Genomic DNA, 22,038 nt, shown 5'->3' on the forward strand with positions numbered 1-22,038 from the left:
AAGCAGGAACAAAAATCTGTCCCTTGTAAGACTTTGCTTTATATCCTGCATTTCCATGTCGCAATAAATCGCTCCACCTGTTTCCGATTGTACATGGGTAAAGTTAACTTAGGTGGCAGCTCTTTTAGGATGTAATATATTATGAATATTTTTGTGGCCATTTTGAAAGCTTCAACTAGTCATCTAGTTAAAGACTAGAGTTAGCAGTGATATGATGCAACAGTGAGGGCGGATCAACCCAATACTAGCTCTAACAAAGCTGAAGAGGACTGCATGTGTGAAAGGCCATCTCGTCCCTGTTAGCGCTTCTCTGTTCTCGGTCTTTTGTAGAGCCATGGCTCTGAATAATTCAGCAAAGCAACAGCAGACTGGCAGAGCGGGAAAGGAGATAAATGGATTGAAGCTGATCTCGGGGCACGAGTACAGGAAGGAGCTTTTGACGTCACAATGAGCTGGGGAGGCATGTTTGGAGATTCAAGTGTTTGTATCTGAGTCGTGTGCCAGCCGGCCGTGAGTGTATTAGTCATCACTTAGAGTGAGAGTCTCTCTTTGAACCCCCAGCCCCACACCCCACACCCCAACCCTGTGAGATATTTCATTAATTCATGAATCCTCTGTGAGTTTCTGACCTGCAGGGTCTCTGTGGTATGTCCAGCTGTAGGTGTTCACACATCTCCATTCCGATGGCGTTTCACCTCCAGAGAGGCAGTCGGCTTGAATCGTGACACCGTAGGAAGCAAACAGTGTCTTGACATTTAAGTGCAGGTGACTGAGCAGAGCTGTGAGTCTTACTCAGGTGTCTCCACACTTGAATGTGTCACAGCCCTTATTGAGCTATAATTTGCAGGCGGTGGGGAAGGTCGGTTTGATGCAAAATGTTGCTCATCGAGGTTTGGTGAGAATATTTTTAGCCACGCTAGTGATGGCTTTTGGGTGTGAGTGTTGAGGCTGGAGTATTTCTAGCTGATGCATTTATTGGCTAGCAGATCCCAGTGCAGACTACATCAAGTTTAAAGTTCATTGTGGATGAGTAAGACATCAGCTGTTGTGCCAAAAACTCAATTATTTTAATTGAACAGTAGCTACTATTAAAGGCAGGAGTTTCAAAGATTTTAGAAGATTTCAACCAGTTTGGGGTTTTTGTCAGCTTTGATTGTTTGTGCACAAAAAGCTGATGCAGGAAAAAGCTGTACTTGGACTTTAGTGACTCACTACAGCCTAACTTATGTAAGTGTAAAGTGGTGCACTGAGGGGAGCTGCATAGTAAGAAATCAACAATAGTTCTTTTCCAGTGAAGAATTACTCCCAACCTCCAAACAGAAAGATACAAATTGAGTTCAAAGACCTCAAATCCTCCTCATCGGGCTTTTATGTACTCGTGTTAAATAGACATTTTGTTAGACACTGCCCTGCATCGTTACTCAATCGTTACTCATGGGGAAGTCTGTTTTCTTGTAACACTTTTACCTTTGCTGTCACTTTTTATGCGGTTATGGTAAAGACAAGAAGGGGAAACGCACGGCTGTTTAAACGTTTGTTACGATGTGCTGCTCAACACACAGGAAGGATCCTGATTGTCTTTGTCTTGATGTGTGTCTCTAGGTGCCCCTGGTTGACTAAAGTGATCTCGCCCGCTGTGCCTCTCTACAATGGACTGGTCTTCCTCTTCGTCTTGGCCAACTTCAGTATGGCAACCTTCATGGACCCTGGCGTTTACCCCAGAGGTTTGTACCGACGCGAGGAGCTTTGAAAATGTTTTGATCACAGTCTGAACTGTAAACTTTCTAAGAAAAATCTTATTACAATATTTATCTGCCATCTAAAACATTCGTGTCTGTCATAAAGCATGTGCACATAAATGTAAGTGCTACATGTAAGTAATGGGTAAACTCTGCTGAGTCCCCATTTAGAAGCTGCTCTTTATTTCTTTTCTTTTTTTTTTATAGCACCACATTTATCAGAGAACCACCCTACGGCGTTTCATTACCCTATTATCTGCCTCTTACAGTCTACCAGCTTCACATGCAGGGCACTGCTGGAGGTTATACGAGCCTTCATATTGCATGGTGTATTAAGTATCTTTCAGCTGTTCAGCCTGTCAAACAAGCTGCACTGACCTCTGCTCCTGATGCAGGCAGACTCCTGAGTCTCAGCCATAGTGGGTACTGATGAATTCACCCATCCCTGGACATGTTTAATTTGCCCCTTTTCATGATAAGGACCTTGCTTTAGAGAGTCTTTTCTGCTCATAAAGGGGAAATGATTAGTAGGTTGTGTATAGTGCCAGTTAGCCGCCTCCCCAGGCCATGACTGTAGCCTTCTATGGCAGCTGTCTTGTGTTTTATAGACTGGTGGCAGATGAGTTTTTCTAGGCACTTGATGTTATATTTGTCAGCCAAATAATAATATATGAGTCATCAAGACTGTAAAAGTAGAGTGCAGATTGAGGTCATGGACAGCACTTGCAATTTCCCCCTTTTTTTGAGGAAGCCACTAATTGAGGTGATGCACAAAAAAGATGACTGGGGCTAATGAGGCTGTGCAGTTATTAAGTTCATTTTTCTGAAGACAATTAGAAAGAAACTGAAACTTCAATAAAAATGCTAATGTTGTAGTTTGTTCCTGTTTAAAGGGAGTTTTCCTTCCCACCGTCACCAAGTACTTGCTCATAGGGTGTCGCTTGACTCTTGGGGCTTTCTCTTTGACGCGACTATTATTGTAATTTGGTGTTACATGGATTGAATGCAATTTTATTAAATTTAATTGAAGTACTAGGCCACCTATGTTTTACACCTACAGGAGCTGGTTGGCCATGGAAACACAACACCTCGATGCACAGTTTTTGTGTTGTTGTTGATGCCGGAGGAAGTTTGGAAGTCTGCAGTAATTGCGACAACAGAGTGCTGAGACTTTTCTGGATTATAAGCCTCAGCACTCTGTGAGCCCGCTCTGCAACTTTATATGTTCTGTCACTTCTTGGCTGAGTTGCTGTGGTTCTTTAACACTTCTACTTTGCAATGAAAACACCTGAATTCAGAGATTAAGAGGTGTGACCCAACATTTCTGTCCATGTAGGCTACCTCTATGTCACCATAGGAAATGGCATGTGTTTCAAGTGTTCGTTTTTTCACTCAAAAAGCAAAGATAATTTCATGCCCACTAACAGCCAATCATCACTGACCACAATAGTAAAATGTTTCTCCTTCACTGTGTTTAATTTGCCAGCTTCATGTCCTGTAAATATGCACAGTTCACCCGTTTGTGAAGGATGAACATCTGACAAAAACATATGCTGACGGTGACGATGCGCTGGGGAAAAAAAAGTGACTCACAATTCAAGAACAAATTGAGCATTACAACCTAGAACATGAATGATGTTCTACGTGGCCTTCACACTGGCAGTCTTTCAAGAACAAGCATTCAGAGCTAATGAAATGTATCTGAACATCACGGCAGTTAACATAAAAAAATGATAAAGAATCACACTGTAAGTACATACACGCACAATCAGCTGCAAATAATAAAACTCCTTAAACAGTTCATACATATTGAAGCGCAGCTACAGAATTTTAGGGTGTTCTGCTGTGTGTGGCTGGTACTCAGCATTGCCAGTGGATGTTTTGGACCATGTGGGTTGAGGGTCGTGGCATCTGTGGATCAGGCTTTCGAGGATGCTCAATAGGACAGGGATGTGGGAAATCACCTTCTGCTCTTTGTTGCATTTCTCGAGAACAATCCTAAAATGTTTCAGAGTGTCAGGGGAAGGTGGCTGCCACTGGGGTGCGTTGTTATATTAAGGAGAGGAGTTTGTATTTAGTCTACAGCAATGCTTAAGTGGGTCAATGCTAGAACCCAATGTTTCCTAACAGAAGACTGAGATGATAGGTACCATCCACTTCATCTGTCAGTGACTTTAATATTGTGGCTGATGGCCGGTCGCTGTGGATGCGACTGGATGTAGGTGCCTTAGTCTTTAGTGCTAAAAATAAAAACAAACTGTATATTTTAGGTCATACTTCATTTGTTTCCTGAGTTTCATGCAAAAATAGAATTGAGTTTGACAAAGGCGGTGTAGATTGTACGAAACAGGCCAATGCTTTGTTACCGAACAAGCTCGATGGAGCATTTGGAGGAAAGAATCTGTCAGAGGAGATGCAAGCCTAACTGCTGTTTGTGTTTGCTGGTTTGGCAGGCGGCTTTGCTTCAAAATCTATTTGAATCGACTTGAGAGCCATAATAGCAGAGCAATCTCCCGCTATGGAACTGTTTATTTCTGTGCTCTACCTTTGGTGCTTTCTTGCTTGGTTTCCTTCTGCATGCGTGTACTCAGCTGCCCGGGTCAGTTATTGCTGTACTGTGAAATTATTTTCTGAAGTTGGAGTTTCATGCAAATCGATCAAATGTGCTCCTTTGATCAGATGAAAGGCATGTTGCTTTGGTACAGCTCCACAGTAAAAACAAAACAAAAAAGCTCTCAGCTGCAGGAGTTGTTCCGTTTTTCTCTCTGCAGAGACAATAAGGAATACTTTGCGTATGCCATTGCATTTCTGCTTGTGGCTAACAGTTGCAGTTCATCCAGCAGCAGAGTCGGACACTGGGAAAGCTCATACTGCAGTTTGCAAAGTACGGGTTTAATTATCTTTTCATGTCAGATAAAGCAAACCGATAATTCTGCCAGGGTTTGAGGTCTAACTCCCATAAAAACAAATCCATTTTAAGAATGTATAAACTTGTGCGAAATAAAGCCAGGCAGTCTCTTGCTCTACACAAGTCACACAGTTGATCAGCTCAAAGCACACCGAATAGGTCACGGGTTTGCTCTCTTCAGACATCTAACAGCAGGGTGGGCTTCGTTTGAGGCGCTTCCCTCGTGTCCCTGTCAAATGGAATCATAAAGCACAACCACGTGTCTCTTTCTGGGTTTGTTTGCAATGTCTTCTTCTCACCCACAGCGGACGAGGACGAGGATAAGGAGGATGATTTCCGGGCACCGCTCTACAAGAACGTGGAGATCAAGGGCATTCAGGTCCGGATGAAGTGGTGCGCCACCTGTCACTTCTACAGGCCGCCTCGCTGCTCGCACTGCAGCGTCTGCGACAACTGTGTGGAGGTGTGTGTGTGAATACAGAAGCATGAGTGCAAACAGAGAGAGTGTGTGTGTGTGTGTGGGTTCACTGCATATGAAATCTAAATATGCATCAAGGTCAGAGTAACATATAAGTATTTTATCAAGAATCTGTCCAGTTGGCATGTTCAGGCATATTTGATATGAAAAATAATGCAGATTTTTTTCTTTTTTGCATATATTTAGACTTCCTGCCAAGGATTAAAGCGGGCAAACAGCATTTCTTATTATCTGTGTTTCTGGCAAGAAAAATGTCATCATTAAAGATTATAATTACTGGAATAAATATAAGCTTTTGGCAGCTTCAACAGTAAAATACTGTAAGACTACACATTGGTACACACACAGAGGCATAAAAATACACAGGGACATCAGATATTAATACACACGATGCAGAATTAAGCAGCTTGTATTCCTGCATGTGTTTTTCTTCTAGAAACTGGAAAGAGGGGTCGAATGTTGATGATCAAAACAATGAAATTAATGAACAGTTTTACAGGGATGTAGATGAATTTATGTCTCAGTAAGATTTAGGACTACCGGGAAACCACACATGCAATAGGCAGTACAAGGCATTTATTTAAGGCGCAGTGTGATTCGGAGTTACTGTTTACTGAAACAACAGGAGTCATAAAACTAGTTTCCAACTAAATTCCCAAGCAGTGCAGAACAAGGAGAAGAAGAACGAATGCCAGAGTTCGAGCTGTATGTATGAGCTGGACTGTACCTGATGATTAGGTGCTTTAAAACCTGCATTTTTATTTATTTCTTTTTCTGGCCTCCAGGTTCCAAAAATAATTCTGACTGTGGAGAAAAAAAAGTCCTCAGTCAGAAAATGTTTTCCTAAAAACTTTATGTTCTCAGTCCCTTCTATCAAGTCTTTTTTATAACAGAGCATGATGGTAATTTAGTAAATTATAGTCCCAGTTACAGTAAAATAGACCGTGAAGCTGTCTCTATGTGCAGTGTCCTTGATTTCTCGGTCACATGCCGGCCACAGCAAACACGCTCAACTGGTTGCTAAGGCACAAACAAAGGTGATGGTGACCACGTCTATCTTTTATTTATAATTTATGTTCATATGCCTCAAAAATAAGCAGAGTTTTAGCATTTTAACCCCCCCCCCCCCCTCTCTCTCTCTCTGAACCAACTGTACCACCATGACTAACTTACATTGTGTGGGGTTTTTTTTCCTTCTTAAAACCTTAAAGAGTTCTTCTGATTGGTTTCTCAAAATTTCTAAATAGAAAACTCCCTCCCTTTCTCAGGACTTTGACCATCACTGCCCCTGGGTGAACAACTGCATTGGACGGAGAAACTACCGCTACTTCTTCCTCTTCCTGCTGTCGCTGAGCGCTCACATGGTGGGAGTGTTCTGTTTTGGCCTCATCTTTGTCCTTGATCACAGAGAAACGCTGGGAGCGCTGCACACCACTGTCACGTATCCTTACACGTTTGTAAATCCTACAAAAATCATTTTGTGTTATTAGCTTTAGATTCTTTATTATTTCTTGTAAACTTGCTTCCTTGTATCGTGCATATATGACTCGCTCTGTGACCTTACATTATTATGACCTTGACCTTTGTGCTCAGTTTGGTAGTGATGTGCATAGCGGGTCTTTTCTTTATTCCAGTCATGGGACTCACAGGTTTTCACATGGTGCTCGTAGCTCGAGGTCGAACAACCAACGAACAGGTGAGGAGATGTTGGCGCTGAAAAGGAACGTGCATTTATTAATCAAACAATTAGTGCTGTTACTGTTTATTGGTGTAACAGCTCCACGTAGAACAAGAAGAAATTAGAAACTAGTTGAGCACGTTAAAGGGAATAAGCACAGACACACTTAAGGGAATATCACACACAACACTGAACAGCACAGATATTCCCATGCGAGACGCCTTGTGAATGCATTTTGGGTGTGTGTGTTCACACTTTTACATCTTTGTGAGGACCAAAAATTCAACTGTTACTATACTTGTGGGGACCAACAGTCTTTTACGGGGCCCAAATTCTTGGCCCCACAAGTTTGAAGATCTTTTTGATGCTCAAAATGTGGTTTTAGTGTCAGGGTTACAGGTTATGGTCATGGTTAGGCATTCACTTTTGATGGTTGGGATTAGGGTAAGCGGCTAGGGAAAGCATTAAGTCAATTAGATGTCCTCACTAAGATAAAAAAAGGCAAGTGTGTGTGTGTGTGTGTGTGTGTGTGTGTGTGTGTGTGTGTGTGTGTGTGTGTGTGTGTCCACTCTCTGTATGTTGGCCATGGCCTTGTGTTTACTTTGCTGCCAGCTGTAAACCAGCATTTTGTTCTGCAGGTGACGGGCAAGTTTCGTGGAGGAGTAAATCCTTTCACCAAGGGTTGCTGTGGCAACGTGGAGTACGTTTTATGTAGTCCCCTAGCACCCAGGTAAGATGCTTTACTATGCTGCGTGTGTCCATAGTATGGGTAGCTAATACATTGTAGAAACGGACTTGTCTTCCTGTTACATGCAGTACATCAAGGCAATACACGTGCATATGTATGCCACAGCTTACTCATGAAATCCATGCTGTACCAGCACATCACTGCAGTGGTAACACAGGCCCTTACGTGTCTAAGCACATGCTCTGAGGTAGCTACAGAGGTGTTCTGCCTGAAAGCAGCCAGCAACCCTGGAGGGGGGAGGCAGATGGCTGAGAGAATTGGCTCACTCTGTAGAAACAACAGTTAATGGGAAACAGCGCGGAGCTAGCCAACCTGCTTTTTGCTCACATGCACACAGAGCATCACTAAAACCCGCCCCATTACACCCTATTGGGATGAGCCCCATCCCATAAAATTCAACAGTGTGACTGCAGAGAGACAACAACAGGTGGGGGTGAAATGTTGTGTGGTTGCTGTTTAGCTGTTGCACAGGCCTGATGGGATCCGCTTTAATTTACTGAATCAGTGACTCATATAACATCAAACCTGACTGGGAGTGAGTCTGACAGCAGAATCATTATGTTTCCTGTTTTTAGAAAGGCGTTGATTACTTGAATATGTCTCGACTGCTCAGAAAACATGGAGCAGTTTTTTTTTTTCCTCCTCAAGTTTCCGCAGCGACGGCCCTGAAAAGCCAGCTAAACGTGCGCATCTGTGTGTGAAATGTCTTTTGTAAAGCATGCAGCAAGTCAGTTGGGATACCGGCGTGTCAGTGCATGACAGAGAGGCTGACGTGCGTTGATAATGAAGTATAACTTTCAGTAGATGACTGTAAATAACCTGTTTGTTAATGTGCTGTAAATTTTTCATGAAGGTACATGCTGGACCCCAGGAAGAAGCCACACGTCAAAGTTCAGCCCCCGTTCATCAGACCAGATCTCTCAGAAAGGCAAATCACCATCAAAGTCACCGACAACGGTATTCATAGCACCATCATCAGCTCCAAGGTGACTAGCTTGCACTTACTAGGGAGCTTTCCCTTGTTCCTCTATCGTTTGTGGCTCGACACAGTCCTTTTTCCACTACAGAGGACACGTTAGCGCGATAAAGCAGAGCTTTAGAATATTATTTAAGACCTTAAAGACGGACGACTCAAATGGGGAAAATTATTTGAGTTCAAAAGGATGTGGTGAGTCTGACTAAATGTAAAAGTAAGCATGTCTGCAACTGATTTGCAAATCTCACAAACCTGCAATAGAAAACGTGTTCCACATTTGATGTCAGCAACATGTTGGGACAGTCCCATGTTTACTGCTGTGTAGAATCCCCTCTTCTTTGTCTGGGAACTGAGGAGACCAACTGATGCACTTTTGGGACAGGAATGTCGTCCCATATTTGTCATATAGACGATTCTAGCTGCTCAAAAGTTCTGGGTTTTCTGAGTCGTATTTTTTGTTTCATGATGCATCAAATTGATGAAAGGTCGGGACTGCAGTCGGGAGAGTTCAGCCCCCTGTACTCTACTGCTGTGAAACCACTTTGATGTAATAGATGCAGATTTATCGTTGTACTGGTGAAATATGGAAAGACATCGTGTGGGTGGGAGCACATGTCCTCTAAAACCTGACTTTCAGCATTGATGGTGTGTTTCCAGATGTGCAAGCTGGCAGTTATATAGGCACCGGTCCACCTCCTTACAATAAGAGATGCAGGCTTTTGAACTGGGCGCTGATTGTATGGAGGTATTTAAAACGAGCATGGCCCAGAGAAGACAGAAGAGTTTCTGAATCATGTTTGCATACAGCTTCTTCTCTGCTTCTTTGATAGAGCTTCAAATCTGTATTTGCATCTTGTCCCTTGCACACAGATTCCTCCAGATTTCCTGAATCTATAGTACTTACTGTAGGCAATTAAATATTCTACGTTTTCAAAGGTTTCATGTTTTAGACACAGTGTTGTTGCAGTTTAGTGAAGCTCTGCCCATTTTCATTTCTGAGGAACTCTTTAGGATGCTCTTTTTACACCCTGTCATGTTACTGACCTGTTGTCAATAAACCTAAATTAGACACCAAATGTTCCTCTAGCTGCTTCTTTTTAGTTCCAACCACTTTTCTAGCACTTTTTCCAGCTTCCCAATTTTTTTGAGAACGTTTGCCGCCATCAAATTCGGTGTAATACAGCAAAATGTCCCAGTTTAAGCATCTGATATGTTTTCTGTGAAAGCAAATTGTCTTTATGAGTTTTTGCAAATCGTAGCATTCTGCTTTTATTTACATTTTAAATGGCGTCCCACATTTTTTGGAATCAGGTTGCACTAGCATTTATCCAGGCCTGTATCATTAATGTTGAATCGGTCATGTTGAACTTCTGTTGTCATTAGGAGCCTTGAAGTGCTGTGTAAGCACTATGGTGCACGCTACAACTTTTATAGGCACTAAAGATGATCCTAGTATTCATCAATAATGTATGGAGTGAAAAGAATCCATTTAGCATTAATCCACAGAGGACAAGAAATACATTTCCAGCTCCTATCCTCCACCAGTTACTGCCCATAACACAGAGACTGACAAGAAATCTCACAACAAATCTTTTCTTATGAATGCATACACTGATAACACTGCATAACAATATGGTTACTTTAATACTAACAAGACTTATGTCAACATATTATTTCATTATTATTCAAAAATACAGGGGGTTATGCAGAGGATGGCACAGATACCTCAGTTCACTTTAAATCTAGACTGCTGCGCACTTGCTGATAAATTTGGGGTGAAACACGTGCGTCAGAACGACTAAACGAATGAAATATTATATCGAGCAATTCATATTTAATTTGACCCACAGGTTAGACTAAACAGACTGAAACTTGTCTTTTTGCCTTTAAGGGGCAGATGAGATATGGAAACGAGAGCCGGCTGGGAAGTCACCCTTGGATTGTCCCCAGACTCTGGAACGTTTTTGTTCCTTATGTTGTTAACTTTTGGAAAATCCGAGTCGGCTTTCTTAAGTAGGCCTCGACTGAGCAGTTAATTTTATTGCAACTCCCTCTTCTTCATGTCTGGCTGAAGTTTTGTTTTATTTTTAGTTAACTATGGTTTGTCGCATCTATGGTTTGGGAAGGAAAATATTAAGAGGAAAGTTAGCTTTATTACAATGGAGTAATTACTTCCTGGTTTCTGTGCTTAGTCAGGGATCTTTCTGCAACTAGGATTGATTACTTGGATTTTCTTTTCTGCCTGTAACTTAAGTTCTTAAGAGCTGGCTGAGAGGTACTGGAGAAAATTGTATTGATTGCTAAATGACAAAGTCGTGTCATTTGAAGTTTGGTGCCATCTCGGCCTAATAATGCAAGTTTTTAAAGGGAAGAAATCTGCAGACGGTGACTTAAATAGAAGCACAGCTGACTTCCAGCTCAAGACTGCGTCAGCTGCTACCAGCATTACATCCCTTAATCTGAGAATCTTAATCCAACTCTGCCGTTATTTCTTTTTTTCGTTTTACAGCCACTACTAAGTATAAATTTAAACGTAGACTAGTTGCCATGTGCAGGTTTGCCACCCCGAAAACCCTCTGTGACACTTTGTGTTTGTCTCCTGTCTTTCGTGTAGTCCAAAAGCAGCCTCGACGGTTTAGATGACAAGGAAACCCAGCCGCCGCTGCCACCCAAAGCTGATAGGTACAACCAGCTTAAAAGCCAGATGACCTCCAGTGAAGGTAAGAACCACAGAAACAGCCCTGACTCCCTCTCTCTCTCTTTCTCCTGTCAGTCATCATCAATCCAACTTCTTGTTCTTGTCACGGTTGCACCAAAGAGCAATTCCCAGAACTTCCTCTGTAGATCACAAGTGTCCTGGTTTGGGAGCAGGCTCTAGATTAGCCTGATGAATGTCCCTCCCAGCGGCAGGTTGATGGCCTTTTTCACGCCTGGCCAGAAAATCGGCCGTGATTTGCGGTGAGAAGGCAAGCTCTGCTCTGTGAATCAGCACCAGATTTGTGGTACGATTCCAGGGTGAAGCATTACAACGTAAATCACCACCTTTTTTCGGGTAGGGGAGGGGTACAATGGCAACTGAAAAATGCCTTTTGAAAACCATCCGTATAAACGACGAACCTACTGTGGAGGTACAGCTAAGGATTTTAGCCTCCATTCAGCAGTATGAAATGGTTTATAGTAGTGTTAAGGGCAGGTTTCTTCCTCGGATCTCCAGTGTCATGGTGCATTATGTCAGGGACTGGAAACTTTCTGCTCTTCCAAAGAGCACTACTGCTGCCTGGTGGTACTTCAGGTCACTGCGCCCGGTCTAGCGTCACCTCGCCTTTCGAGGCACTTTTCTGAACTCTGAACCTGTGGACACAGGTGTTCTTTGCGTGTTTCTCCAAAAAGATTCAGGCATCCCCGCTGAGACATGGCTGCCTGCTAAAAGCACCTTCTTTAAATGCATTTGGGTTTTGCATTTTATTCAAGAAGAGTGTTGTTTTTCAGTGATGGGCAGTTGGCTGTTGCTGGACTCAGATGTGTTAAATATTAGTTGCAGAACTGATTCTTCCCATCTGGCTATTCCTGTTAGTTTTGTTGTGTAGAAACTGTGATTGTGTGGTTTTGCAGAACTCTACAGCTTCTTATCTCTTGTCCTTATATACTATAATGTGTTGTTGCTTTAATCTGGAGTTTTTTAACACAGGGTTTATATTGTGTGTATTGTAGAGACTTCCCTGTCTGGTAAGACCCACCCATCCACTCCAGCCATGTACAAATTCAGGCCATCCTTTGGCACCATGCCCAAAGTCCACTACCACACTACAGAGGAGAAGGTAACGCATTAATGTTATTATCTATTATACATCTCTGTGAAACAATGAACAGTGAGTCATCGTAAAGTGCTAAAAGGCTCAGATGTTATTTTGACATTTGCCCCTCAGATTGTCATATCTGATGACCGGAAGCCCTCGGCCATCCTGGAAGAAGGTGTCCGTGGTCATGACTATCGATCTGAGCCGAACCTGGACCTGCCTGAATATGCTAATGCTCCCCTCCACCGCACGTTTCAGTCCTCGCCCCTCCAGCTGGATTCAGACCCCATCAACTCCCGCTCTCTCAGCCTCAAGCAGGGTCATGGCCGACCGGAGAAGGGCCAGCTCCCAGCACTGGAGCCACGGACAGTCACTTCAACCCCCTACAAGAGTGTCTTCTCTCCCAATAATCTCTCCAACCGCAATGGTAGTCTATCCTATGACAGCCTGCTCAACCCCAGCATTTCCCCAGCTACTGCCAGTGAGTCCATGGCCCACCGTGGTGTTCCCTCTGTGGGGTTCCACTCACCCTACCTGCCCACCAAAATGTGCCACATCCGGGAACCTGATATGCAGAGACAACAGGTCCCCCCTACCTACAGCCCAGTGATGCCCCCCAGAGTGGTGGGCAGACAGTCCCCTCACCTGAGGGACAGAGACCCGTCTCCGGTGCGCTATGACAACCTCTCCCAGACCATCATGGCATCCATCCAGGAGCGAAAGGAGAAGGAGGAGAGGGAGAAGCGGCAGATGCATCACGGGCGCTCCCAGACCCATATCTATGCCCAGGACTCTGGTGTGTTTGATGGGGGCTATGGCCTGCCTGCCAATGCTTGCTACCCAGATGGGCCTCGTGGCCCCGGGTCAAGAGGCCCAACACCTCCAGCCTATGGAGGCTCCAGGGACAACCTAATGGGGATTGGACTGATGAGCTATGGTCAAAGAACCCCAGTGCTGCGTCATGCTGGCTCTACACTGGGCCGTGCACCTAGGACGTCGTCCACCTCCCTGCACACAGATCAAAGCAGCATCAACAGCAGCCAGAGCAGAACCACAGGCCCAGAAGGCCCCTATCGCTCCCCGGCCCACCAGCCCCATTCCCCCGCTATGCCCCGTTCCCCTTCTTACTCCCGCCAGAAACTCTCCTACATCAGTGCACACGAGAGGACGGACTCCCCTCGTCTAGGGGGCCCAAGGTATGAATCCTAATGTAACTCCTGGGGTACTGCATGCATTGTACAGAGCCGGGGTCTGGAGGTCACTGAATGTATTCTGGATGGAAACGCTGCTCCCTCTGCTGGACACAACCAGCAATACATAGGGCACTAGGGTACTGCTAATCGAGGCAACATGTAGCAGTTGTGTCGTGTATGTTTTTTTTGTCCCACTGTTCTGCTCATTTATTCATAAGTTATGTCTGGTGTGTGAAGTCGTACACATTCTGTTTTGATTTGTTTGTTTGCCTTTCTAGTACAAGTTAAAAAAATAAATAACATTTTTTGTATTATTTCAAACAAATCTGTTGAATAAAACTGTGACAATCATTCCTTTTTCATTTTGCATGCTCTTTACTGACTCCACTAACATTTTCAAGCCTTTTACTTTACTAACAAGTAAACACTTGACTAATCATCCACGTTGCTGTCTTGTTTTTTTTGTGGGGTGGGCGGGTTCTGACTGACATATAAAATTGTGTTGCTGTTCCAACTGATGTGCATGTTTTCACATCCCTTAGTGTTTGATTTGTTTGTTGAATCATTTCTTATTCTTCTCTTTCCACTCAGAGAGGCCATGAAAGTTAATGGGCAGATGGACTGCCACCCGAGTGCCCAGGGTGCCGCCCTCAGTCCCAGTCGCCACAGTAACGTCAAAAAGGTGACAGGCGTAGGAGGCACTACGTATGAGATATCAGTGTGAGCAGGGACACCACATCCACCAATGACCCACAGTGGACGCTCTGCCACAGAGAGATTCTCCTCTGTTATTTTAATAAGATAACAGGCAGTCAGGGGTGCATAGTACCCCCCCCCTGTTTACTCTTCAAAATCAGAGGATCTCTTTGCTCTTTTGAGGATCTTGTTTAGCTATATGCCCGTGTATGTTTGTGCCAGAGGGGTGGGTTGTCGCTTGTTAACGTTGCAGGCTGTACTGTGCGTGTGCAGAGTGTTTGTCCTTAATATTTTGTAGTCCATCGTCGTGGACCGTCCAGCGAGATCGTCAATGTTTTTACCGTCGTCTCTCATCTGTGTTTATGAAGCGTTTGTTGTTCCAAATGTTACACGCAAACTTTCGCTCTAGCGAACGCTGAGGGCTGAACAGAAACACTACAGATCGATTAAACACTTGACTTGCTACGGATTTCTGCAAGAAGACTCTTTTCAGCTGACCTCAAAAAGTCAAGGTGCTTCACATTAACTTGTACTGTTCATGCCATGTCTGGTGGAGATGTGATGGAGGTTTATGTGGAGACGATATGTGCAAGGGCAGTAAAAAAAAAAAAAAGCAACACAAGTCAGATGAGAAACTGGAGATGGTGACAAGGAAAGAGCTCTGCAGAACAGGAGCAGGGTGTTCCTCAACCCTGACATGGTTATTTCATTGGGCAAAGACTGTATATAAAAGATGTTCCACAATACAATGACATCACCCATTTGTTTGGAGATTCCTGTTTTGAAGGACTAACTTTAGGATTTAGCTGAGTTTTTTTCTCTTTTTAAACACATTTGAAACGGAGGGCACAGCTGATCAGTTAACATTAGTTAGCATCTTCGATCAGCGGATTGCATCTGTTTTATACTGTGACATCAACTGGATGCTAATTTTAGCCTGTGAAAATCAGGCTTAAAACAAACTGCACTTACTGCAAAAATCAAACAGAACAGCTGACTCATTAGTTGTCCGACTAGCACTGGTTTAGTATGCTAGAGAAAGTGAAGGGTGGAACAGAGGGCACTGCACATCCCAGTGTATCCCCTGCCTGACTGTCTCCTTTTGTTATAAATGGGACCATGTTTTACTAAATTAACACCATGGAGTATTTAAAAAAACCCGACATAAAAACAACTTGATCCTAGCTACTGATACCATGATCTCATTTGGAAGATGCATCAGAAATCAAGTGAGATTTAGGATTACTTTTTCTTTTTGAATTCCATAAGACTTGTTTTGTGTAACCAGAAGTGTTGCCCCCTGCTGGCTATTACAACAAATGCAGGTTTAAGGCACTAACGTACTGGTTTCACTTTCAGAGGGATCCATCCATCCTTAAAGCACGTGGTAAGGGGTTGAGGAACACCCACGGTTCTACAGAGTACCTAACTTTTACTTTAGTTTTGGGTGGTTGCATTCCAAATTTAATGAAAAAGTCGCTTTTAATGAACACACTTTATTTTTCTAAAGAATTTTCTCAAGAACTCATGTATGCAGAGATGCAGGTTGACATTAAATTGAATATTATAAATGTCTCCGCTTCCTGTCTGTGGAGCGCAGATTTTTAGAGTTGCAAACTAGCACAGCCCCGCCCCTTTACCCCGTAATGAGGATTCAGTATCCAATCATGGCTCTTTTTGTTTTTTCAGTTTGTGATTTCAGCATCAGCCACATCAAAAGAGCTGGGGTGATTATATTGTGCTCTGAAAGACCAGAATACCTCATCCCAGTGTTTTTCACTGAGTACAGAATGAGTCCACCCCGGAAGCAACCAAATGAAACTTTGTCAAACTCAAAAAAGGAAAAATATTTAGTCAATAAGCTATGTTTTTGCTATAACTATACATATAGGAAGATTAAATGAAACAAATCAGTATCAGTTAAAAAAAAACAAACATTGGTCACACTTTTTATTTTGTACTTTTCCTTTTTTTTAAAAAAAAAAAAAAAGTATCCTTTTATATGGAATTGCTGTTTTGAGTGGAGTTTGTTCTTAAATTATAATTTCAAAAAATGGATGAGATTGTGAAAGATGGGTAAATAAAGTAGATAGAATTTGTTCTACATGGCAGTGTTAAAAACAGAAGTTATGACATAATCCACAATGATATGAACTGTCTAAATGATGACGTTGAGGACTGGGCTTTGCATAAAAGCAGCCTTGACCTTTAAGTTGCCAAAAGCGGCTACACACCACATCATCTTCAAAGAGACAACAAATAGGTCATGTAATGCTATGTCACAAAGAGTGAAAATGCCAAATTCATTCATTCGCAGTAGCTGTCTGGTACAGCTCTCGCACTGCCGTTACTTTTTTGTTAATCAAAAAAAAAAAAAAAAGTAATACCTTTAAAATAGCTGATGAAAACTAAGTGGACAATGACACAACATGCCAGATGTTACTAGAATGTAAATGTTGCATTTGGTTGCATTAACAATAAGCCATTGTTGCCTTTGGGAAGAAACTTTGTTTCCATACAAAGCAAACTATGGCTGACTCACTTGACAGCGAAATAGCAGAAGTGTTTTGTACTGAGCAGCAGGTGACACCTGTGATGATCTCTGACTGGGTACGCTTTCTTGAACCTTCTGTGGCAAGAGTTATCTCCCATTTAAGGTCTCACCCAGCTGCCTTACCAATGAAGACATTACTGCAAAGCACGGTCACGCTCGTCTGTTCCAACTCCTGTATTTGAGAAATGATTAAAATAGTTTGTTGTGAGGCTGTGGTATACAGGGCTAGTTTTTTGGAAATTCGGACGGGTAGGAATGTCAGCGGAATGGCAAAGTGGAACATCTCGAAATCCCAGAACAGACCAATGGCTGCTGAGTTTGCTGAAAAAGCCGATCAATCGTGACTCCCAGACCCTGTTTGACCACATATCTAAAGAGCTAATCGATGTCATTCCTCTTTAAGATGACTGCCGTTAGTCCAATGTTGTTTTTCTGGGATGGACATCACTGCAGGTCAGGGGCCATTCCTGACAGTCAGCAATGACTCTGTTGCATCAGCCACAAGCTGACTTTTGTTTTCTGAAACTCATATAGAAAGTTCAATGTGTATTAAAAATGAAGAATATACTGTAACTGTACATGCGTTCCTATTTTTGTGAAGAGGAAATATTTCCCAATGACCTGAGCAGAGTAAATAAAGTTTCCGACTCTTTGAATCAGACTGATTATTCCTAACAACAAACGAGTGACTTTATATGAATGCAAACGTGTGGTCTTTGACAGCTTTTATTCGAAGTTGGATGAAACATTTCAAATCATTTGTGTGCAAATGAGAAGCAACATTTCATCCATATTCATGTATTTACAGATGCACTGGCACTTAGATGCACTTCAGAGGCAAGGTTAAGAACTCAATTAGTGGAAAGAAAAGGAGAGGGTGGTGAGCACACAGATCAAAGAGGGCACACTCTGTTACATATACTCTACATGCTTTAAAGTCTGGGAATGTTATGATCTAAACAATACAAAGTTGATTTACTACTGAGGAACGCAAGTCAGAGCATAGCTGCACCAAACTGATGGACTGTTTACTTTGGACTTGATGTTTGTCAGGACAAAAAAAAAAAAAATAGCTAAGTGCATCTCATTTCCTATCAGTCAACCATCAGTGCACACTGCACAGAGCAGTACTCATCTGATGCCCCTCAACTTTCTGGAGTGGATTCCCTTCAAATCAGTTCCCAACAGAACTGACCAAAGAAGGAACTACTTCTGCAAGGCAGTCAGTGAGAAGTCTTTGCCTTGTTGTCTAACAGTAGGAGCATTAACAGTGGACAGGGTAAGGCGGCCCACTGAGATGCAACATGGGATTTTATACTTAAAATGCACCTCTGTAATACCTGTTCAATGACCCTGCGCTGCCATCGAGCAGGCTACGTTATCCTCTCCCTCTACAAACAAAACTCTTTATCAGAATAGCAAAAACAAACCAAACAAAAAAAAATACCCCAATGTGGGAATCATCACTATCACAAGCCTCTTTTCACAGTTTGTTTGAAGTAACATTGAACTGTAGATGACAACGATGGAAAGCGTGGCATTCCACGGTGCAAAGAGGGAAAGGGGTGGGAAAGGAAGGACTTTTTCCAGAAAAAAATCACTAGCGTGTATTTTTTTCCCCCCATTGGCATCAAGGACTTGTGATCTTGAGGCAAAAAACAATAAAAAGAAAACCTAATAATATTATGCAAGTGTCCAAATTCAGTTCGTTTAGAGTCTATTGTAGAAAAAGAGGAAAAACCAATATATTGAAGATCAGCAAAAGCAAGTTCTTGGTTCTCAATTCTTCTCATCCTTCACCTCCTTCTTCTCAGTCTCCTTTTTCTCCTCTTCCTTCTTTTCCACTGATGCCTTGTCTTTCACAGAGAGTTCCTCCAACTTCTCTGCCACCTTGTTCGCACTATCGCTGTTGCCTGTGAAAAGCAAACAGGGATAAGTGCCATTAGCTAAGAAGCAATGCTGCATTCTACAGCTTTGACTGTTGTGTTGTAGAAATATTACCTAAAACAAAATAATCGAAAATAAGGATAACCCAATAAAACAACTGAAATTGAAACGCTGACTGACATTTAAGGGGTTAGTCAGGAAAATGATCCAATATTCATCTGTAAGAGGCACATGCATGTAAACCCAGAGGTCAAATAACAACCAGATGTTTACAGTCACCAGGATGACAATCAGGTGTGAGCATGTGCAGAAATGTATCAAGACTGATACAATGGTTTGAATGAACAATGTTTTGTTGATGAATTGGATTTATTTTTTTAAATCTTTAAACAAGAAGCATTCTGTTTGGAGAACTTCAGAAGCTCATCCCATATTAGTGAGACGTGATGGTGCTATGATTGAGCCAGAAATCAGTCCACCCACCCTGAAAACCAGCAAATAAATAAAGATACATACATGAACTGACACTTAACAAAAAAGAAAATGAGCTTTGCAGCAAGACAGTGACCCTAAGCATACACATAGTTCTCTTGTCGAAGAAGAATTAAATTCATGGTTTTGAAAGGTGCAGAAGTACAGTAGGTTTACTCAACACACTCTACAACAGTCTAACCTTTCTATGACACGAACACCATGGGCCTGTGAAAACTGAATTGTAATGTAGCAGAACATACCGACACCAGTCTTTTAGAAAACTAGTAAAGTGTTACATTCTGCGTGTTCATGTAGCAGACAGAAAAAGTCCCCAGCTGAAGTTGGCAGCAGAGAACAGAGTGTGTCTGCATGCTCACAGCCCCTATCCTCATGTCACATTGCCCTCAGTTTGAATTCAAGTCTTAGGTCAACACAAGTCATTTTAACCTTAGCAAAATGTTGCATTCAGGGTTCTGAAAGTACTTGCTACTGACATGTTTCCAAGTAAAATTACTGACAATTCCTATCTAATGTTGATGTGGTCTACATTATGGACTCGTTTATGTTGACAAAACTGTTTTACTTCACTTGCTTCTCAGAAAATTCACATATGCGATATCTAGGGGGGGAAAAAAAACCTAAAAGTTTAAGCTTCATGTACCTGTTTGCTCTAGATGTTTTCTGACTTCCTCCTTGCACTCGTCAAACTTCACCTTGAACTTCTGAGCATCTGCAACAGAACATAATGTAACATAATTTAAAATCCAAGTTAAAGAGCTCTGGGAGAATTAATGTGTAATGTTGAAATGGGTACCTAAATACTTACTTTCAGCATTTAAAAAGCGGATTGCCAGAAGTTCAGGTTTGGGGCATTCATCTGCATAATCAGCTAGTGTGTTCCACACCCATGCTCTGTCACTGCCAGCATTGGGCTTCAGCTCCATCATTGGTAAAACTGTGGTTAACAAGAACACATAAAGTGCAGGTATGAGCACAGTCACTTAAATAGATTTTTTTTTTTTTAATATCTAGTAGTTTCATTGGGAATTAAACACACAGATGCACCATTTCTTATCTCCACACATGAGTGGAGGGAGGAGTAAAACACGCATTTTTCCCAATCAAACCAACACACAAAAAAATATCACAGTCTGGATAATATCACAACCGGATGAGATTACAAGCCCAGTACCACTAACACCCACCCCTCAACCTCTTGTTTGCTCATCTATAGTTCTGTTGTTGCCACTAATACCAGGGATTTGACTCATTTAAAGATCGTGGGGAAGGGTGACAGGGGGAATCACATGGGGCCTATGGTCTTTTTGTACTTACATGTACATCAGAAAATGTTTGCAATAAAAACAAGCAAAAAATACTTGGACGCCCCAGTCAGCGAGTACACCTTGGCTTTAAATAACACATCTTCACACCACTCTACCTGTACCGCCACTCACCCATATTGTTTAGGTTACATATGGCCAATTGTTGTCATGACATGAATAGCAATGAAATCAGATTTGACTCACTGTGATGGTTGGCACAGATCTTTAGAGTTCGATCTCTCCTCATCAGGAGGCGGATTGTGCCCTTCTCTTTGTGTTTCAGCAGCTTGACGTCTCCAGTTCCTCTCTCCTTCCACTCCGGCGGGTCGTTTTCAGAGGCAAAACGATATAGTTTGGCCCGCCTATGAAAACAGCAGAACACCTCAGTATTAGGAAACTGATTAATGTGTCTCTGTTAATGTGTTCACATGGTAAGCAACTTACATTTTAAACAGCTCCTCCTCATCCTCCTCTAATGTTTTCACATCCTGCTCAGGAAGAGACACGATGGGCTCAAAGTGGGGATCATGATTAGGGTCTTCTGCACCATCTGCAGTGGTATCATGGTCTTCCTGGTCCTAAGAGGAAAAGTACATTAAATTAACTCAATTCCCCCCGGCCCCCTAAAGTTGAAGCTTCATTTTACTTTAGTATTGTCATCAAATATTTATCCAACTTTATTTTTTCCTAAGACAACTCGTTGTGAACTTGCCTAGCTAGAAACGCAGGCCTTTCACTAGCCGGCTAGCCCGGAGCTAACAATCCGACTTTCTCTTTTTTTTTTGCACCTCTGCAGTTGTGCTAAGCAAAACGCTTAGCACAACTGCAGTATTTTTTCAGTAACTTGTGTGATTTTCGAGCAGTCTATTTAATATAACACCGTCACTACTAACAGACAGTAAACAGCGCCCTGATATAGAGCTAACACTAGCTAACTAATGTTAGCAAGTATTGTGCTTGGCAGACAAAGGCAAGCAACCTAGCTAACCTCGTTGCCCTGAGCTAGTGAGAAGTATACTAATTGAAAAATACCCAGTTTAAAAAACTGACCGATGTGATCGTGTAGTAGAAGCACTAATGCTCTTGCGCACATCACCTCCCTATGCTAATGTTCACAGTATGAAGCTAATGTTAACACGTTTGCTGGCTGCACACTTTGAATTATGGGCTCGTGAACTGTAACGGAAGTGTTAAGAGTGGAAATTTTTACAACGGTTAACACTGTGCACTTTTACAAGTCCATTGGCGTTCCGTTACCTTTTACATCACTGAAAAAATATCAATTAGTGTTTCATAGCATCACCAAAGACAAGATCATTGTCGGCATTTCTTGCACACGGCTTCCTTTCGAAACTTTGACAAATTATGACACATGAAAAACAACGTTTGTCACAAAATTGTTATTTCCCAGCAATCATAAAGCATTACACGTCCTAGAATGATAGACCTCACCTTTGGGTCTGCCATATTATTGTAGATGTTTGTAGATTATGAGAGTAGTTTGAGAGATTCAAATCCCAAACTGGCCGCCGTTTCCCTTCAGCTTCTCTCACTTCCTGCTACAGCTTTCGCGCGCCGAATTCTC

The 22,038-nt window shown here is 42.4% G+C and overlaps 2 protein-coding genes and 1 non-coding gene across 3 annotated transcripts in view; 1 reads left to right on the forward strand and 2 right to left on the reverse strand.

Moving 5' to 3' along the window:
- zdhhc8b (zinc finger DHHC-type palmitoyltransferase 8b) overlaps positions 1-17,423 on the forward strand; it is a 59,099-nt gene extending 41,676 nt beyond the window's left edge. The window contains exons 2-11 of the mRNA XM_040028521.1: positions 1,603-1,724; positions 4,953-5,110; positions 6,394-6,566; positions 6,719-6,821; positions 7,442-7,533; positions 8,405-8,537; positions 11,142-11,247; positions 12,239-12,345; positions 12,454-13,520; positions 14,109-17,423. Coding sequence (XP_039884455.1) covers positions 1,603-1,724; positions 4,953-5,110; positions 6,394-6,566; positions 6,719-6,821; positions 7,442-7,533; positions 8,405-8,537; positions 11,142-11,247; positions 12,239-12,345; positions 12,454-13,520; positions 14,109-14,241 — 2,194 coding nt within the window. The 3' untranslated portion in view covers positions 14,242-17,423. The remainder of the gene's footprint in view (positions 1-1,602; positions 1,725-4,952; positions 5,111-6,393; positions 6,567-6,718; positions 6,822-7,441; positions 7,534-8,404; positions 8,538-11,141; positions 11,248-12,238; positions 12,346-12,453; positions 13,521-14,108) is intronic.
- A 54-nt stretch (positions 17,424-17,477) lies between these two features.
- Positions 17,478-22,038, reverse strand: ranbp1 (RAN binding protein 1). Its single transcript, XM_040028539.1, has 6 exons — positions 21,906-22,038; positions 20,898-21,031; positions 20,658-20,815; positions 19,955-20,083; positions 19,790-19,858; positions 17,478-18,680 (listed from the first exon to the last, which is right to left on the reverse strand). Exons 1-6 carry the CDS (start codon positions 21,918-21,920, stop codon positions 18,547-18,549), a joined length of 639 nt encoding a protein of 212 aa, XP_039884473.1. The 5' UTR covers positions 21,921-22,038; the 3' UTR covers positions 17,478-18,546.
- LOC120731505 lies at positions 19,369-19,497 on the reverse strand. Its single transcript, XR_005695380.1, has one exon. It is a non-coding gene; the product is annotated as a small nucleolar RNA SNORA77 (small nucleolar RNA).

This window comes from Simochromis diagramma, unplaced genomic scaffold, assembly GCF_900408965.1.
Source record: "Simochromis diagramma unplaced genomic scaffold, fSimDia1.1 OVJJ01000781.1, whole genome shotgun sequence".
Classification (NCBI taxonomy): domain Eukaryota; kingdom Metazoa; phylum Chordata; class Actinopteri; order Cichliformes; family Cichlidae; genus Simochromis; species Simochromis diagramma.

Bases quoted from the DNA above. Each gene is read 5' to 3' on its own strand.
- ranbp1 (XM_040028539.1), bottom strand. The intron at 20,816-20,897 runs GTAAGTTGCTTA...CTGTTTTCATAG, and splicing joins GAGGAGGAGCTGTTTAAAAT to GCGGGCCAAACTATATCGTT. The intron at 18,681-19,789 runs GTACATGAAGCT...TGCTTTTCACAG, and splicing joins AAAACATCTAGAGCAAACAG to GCAACAGCGATAGTGCGAAC.